Source organism: Trichinella spiralis, assembly GCF_000181795.1.
Source record: "Trichinella spiralis strain ISS 195 chromosome Unknown Scfld341, whole genome shotgun sequence".
NCBI lineage: Eukaryota > Metazoa > Nematoda > Enoplea > Trichinellida > Trichinellidae > Trichinella > Trichinella spiralis.
In genome coordinates, this window is record NW_003527280.1 from 1 (window position 1) to 3,373 (window position 3,373).

Genomic DNA, 3,373 nt, shown 5'->3' on the forward strand with positions numbered 1-3,373 from the left:
AAAATGTTCATATAAGGAAAGAGAAAGGAGTAAGTAAGCTGTGCCTTGGCCACCTCCGTTCCTGTACGTCTGTTACATGGTTTGCGTTCTTTGATAAGCATAAGACACATCATAGGTCATATTATTACAGCGTGGTATATTCGTCTGAGATTGACTCTCTATTCCATATAAGTAGATTAATGGATCGCGGTTCAAATTCGGTAATTGTAAATTTCGATCGCTCGATTTTAGAAGGATAAATGTGCATAATCGATCAAATGAGTGCATTAATTCATGTTCACTAATCTGACCTGAAGAAGATGATCATCATCTGAATATCTGTTTCATACTAAGCAGTTAGCAGTCGTCAGGCAAATGGATCCGCTCACAATGTGGATGATCAAATAGCGTCATTCAAAAAAAGACACGAAAGAATCACAGCGGCAGGTAAGGTAAAGCAGTATAAAAGCTGAAAATACAGACGCATAAGAATTAAGAAACAGAAGAAAGGTGGAAAAAATGAAATGGAACGTGCAAGAACGCTAGCCAGAGATGTATAACTGTATGCTTTGTCCATCAAAAATGTAGCTTCAACGTCGATAAAAGCCAAAATGAAATATCTCCAACCTCGACTGCGAAATACTTCAACGAGATTCGCGTCGGACGATTGAAAAGCAAGTATCGAGCCGTATACAAGAGCGAGAAAAAAATAAGTTGAGAAACTTTGAGCTGAAACAATCAATGAAATGGAAAAAATGTCAAATGGCAAGAAATACCAACAACATCACTAACCTGTAGGAGCATGAAAATGGAAATAGTCACTCAAATATTGACTAGTGACAGCTGAAATGCATAAACAGATGGATAAAATCTGACCCATGAACAAAGATTTTGCCATATATCTAGAACAAGTGAATATGATGGTGAGTTACCATTTCGGATTTACAGAAAACAACAAACTTGCAACGGCTTCCTTCACAACAAGGGCTACAGTCAAAACCGTCATCGTCATCGATTGGAACCGCATCATTCATTTTACAGCGGTTACTTTTTGTCAAAATTGTTTTTTCAAATTCTACTACAACAAGAAGAAAAGCTCATCTTTTAAACTGTTGGCCAATCAACCAATGCCAATCAAATTTCCTCAAAATATGTACAGTTCATAACTGTGATTTATAAAATGTAACGAAATAATAAATTAATGAAAGTAAAAGTTAATTTTGAAACTAATACAGCGCATCCTAGTAATCTACAAAGCAAACAAGTAAAAATGCTGAGTGAATAAAACTCGACATACAGTAATTTTTTGAGCAATCAAGTATAATTTTGTTTTAATTTTTTAATGTTATCAAAATGATTTCATGTTTGCAATTGTAAATTTAAAATTTAACTTGAAAATAAGTTCCAATAGTAAAAACGTATTTTGCTGAATCAGTACTTTTTTCTTCATATATGACGAGTAGTTTTAAAATTGCTTATTATAAATGCGACTCTTACATAAATTTGTTCGTTTCTAGTCGAGATGATTTATTACGCCAACAACAACATTCTTTCAAACTAGCCATTGAATGTAATTACACTGATAAAAATTTGTACCCAAGCAAATTGAAACAATCATACCATGTGTATTCTTTTCTATATTGTATCAGTCAACAGTTGCAATTGTGCTCAGATATGAATCGCAAAACAGTTTAAAATTTATCAATAGTATATCAATAAATTCAATTGAATTGTTCCACTTTTTTTTAAATTTGTCGCTGTTTTCGATTAAAATGAAACGTGCACTTGAGATAAAACTGCATAAAATGATAAAATTGATTTGTCCTGTAATTTAAGATGAAATTCCATTTCAAAAGTATTAAAATATTTGCAAAAGAAAAAACTGAAATCACCGAAATACATTGTGATCAAGAAATGAACAATTTTAGTTTGCTTTCAAAGATGAGTGAAATTTATTCAAAATAGAACAGTGGAGCGTTTAAATTTAAAAATCCACAAAAGAAATAGTTCGTTTAATGTTTTTTTTTTCTCATTTTTGGACAAATTCAATTAAATAACAGAATTGAAGAATAAAGTTGAATAATGGTCGAACAGTCGAATTTTCCATTGTATTTCTACTGATATACAACGGCATATTTTCTTTTTCAGTTGACGGCTACTATTATAATAGTTGGTTTTACTTGCGAGAAGCCGGTTTAACTATTTTCGCAATGGAATTTCTACCGAGCAAGTCGGTCGGTTGGTTGATTTGTCAATCAGAATGCAATTCCAATCGCTGAATCATAACTTATCTGTGAGAGAATGTGTAGCACCATTTATAAAACAAATAAATAATGATTCATGGAAATTGTTTCTTTGTTCAACAATAGCAAATTGTAACTAACGTTCATTTATCACGCACAAGTGAATTTATCATTTTCAAATGTGTACATAATGTGAATATATATATATACATATATATAATTTGTAAACAATTGTTTGAAAGAAACAAATATGTTGTATATTGAATTGAATATGCAAATAATTTCGTGTGTAGATGGAATTTTTTTTTCGAAAGAATGTAATACAGTGATCATCAAGTGACGTCGATACTAGTTTGTCAAAGTCGATGTCAAAAGTGAAGTATGTGTCAAGGTTGTGCTTTTCGTCGAAAATTTCACACTCGACTAGGCGAACAATGTTGAACACAATGGAAAAAGAAGAAATAAGCGATGTGAAATTTTTCATTTGAACATATTTTTTTTCTTTGGGAAATTTCAAATTTCTATCAAATGTTACAGTTGGATTGAAAGAAGGGGGAAAAAAAGAAACATTAAGTTGTTGTTGTCGTTGTTGTTTTCAACGATGCAAATCCACCTCAAGCTGGTTTCGCACGGTAGAGAAGAAAAGAAAAGACGATGGTGATGATTCACACTCGGAGCAAGTTGTTTTTCTTTTTTGACCGAGTAATTTATGCAAATATTTATCAATTCAACGTTCATTACGGTTTTGTTTACTAAAAAATGAAAAAAAAATGTATCGTTGATTTGATTGGAAAATTGTTTATTTAACATTTGTAGAGTGGAAGATGGGGGGGGGGAGCAAAAGTGCGAGTGAAATTTTCGATACGATTCATCGTCGCCATTTCAACGAGCAATTGTAGTAATTGTAAGAAGATGTGGAAGAAAAACTCCCACAGGTAAAAACCGGTTTTGTCGCGCAAGTAATTGCGATTCGGTTTCGAAGAGAAGTTTGGCCAAAAACCGGTTTTCGAGTAGTGGTAAAAATACAAGTTTTAACCGACCGCGAGGATCAACGCGTCAATTTTATTCCCAGTCGGTTCGTCGAGACGGTCGGCCGAGTTCGTGTGGGGGAAGAGAAATTTGAAATTTCTAAAAATTTGCATTTGATCCCA

At 32.8% G+C, this 3,373-nt stretch overlaps 3 protein-coding genes across 3 annotated transcripts; 2 read left to right on the forward strand and 1 right to left on the reverse strand.

Moving 5' to 3' along the window:
• Positions 1 to 379: 379 nt before the first annotated feature.
• On the reverse strand, positions 380 to 877 carry Tsp_13272 (solute carrier family 35 member F1). The gene is made up of 2 exons (XM_003370905.1): positions 772 to 877; positions 380 to 708 (listed from the first exon to the last, which is right to left on the reverse strand). The coding sequence occupies exons 1-2, from the start codon at positions 875 to 877 to the stop codon at positions 380 to 382; spliced, it is 435 nt and encodes a 144-aa protein (XP_003370953.1).
• Positions 878 to 1,431: 554 nt separating this feature from the next.
• Tsp_13273 (conserved hypothetical protein) lies at positions 1,432 to 2,258 on the forward strand. The gene is made up of 3 exons (XM_003370906.1): positions 1,432 to 1,602; positions 1,629 to 1,686; positions 2,128 to 2,258. Exons 1-3 carry the CDS (start codon positions 1,432 to 1,434, stop codon positions 2,256 to 2,258), a joined length of 360 nt encoding a protein of 119 aa, XP_003370954.1.
• Positions 2,259 to 2,603: 345 nt separating this feature from the next.
• On the forward strand, positions 2,604 to 3,319 carry Tsp_13274 (hypothetical protein; the record flags this gene model as incomplete). The annotated part of the gene is given in 4 exon segments (XM_003370907.1): positions 2,604 to 2,613; positions 2,760 to 2,902; positions 3,039 to 3,120; positions 3,132 to 3,319. Coding segments are annotated over 4 exon segments (423 nt in total), but the record flags the coding sequence as incomplete, so codon positions are not given.
• Between the last annotated feature and the right edge of the window lie 54 nt (positions 3,320 to 3,373).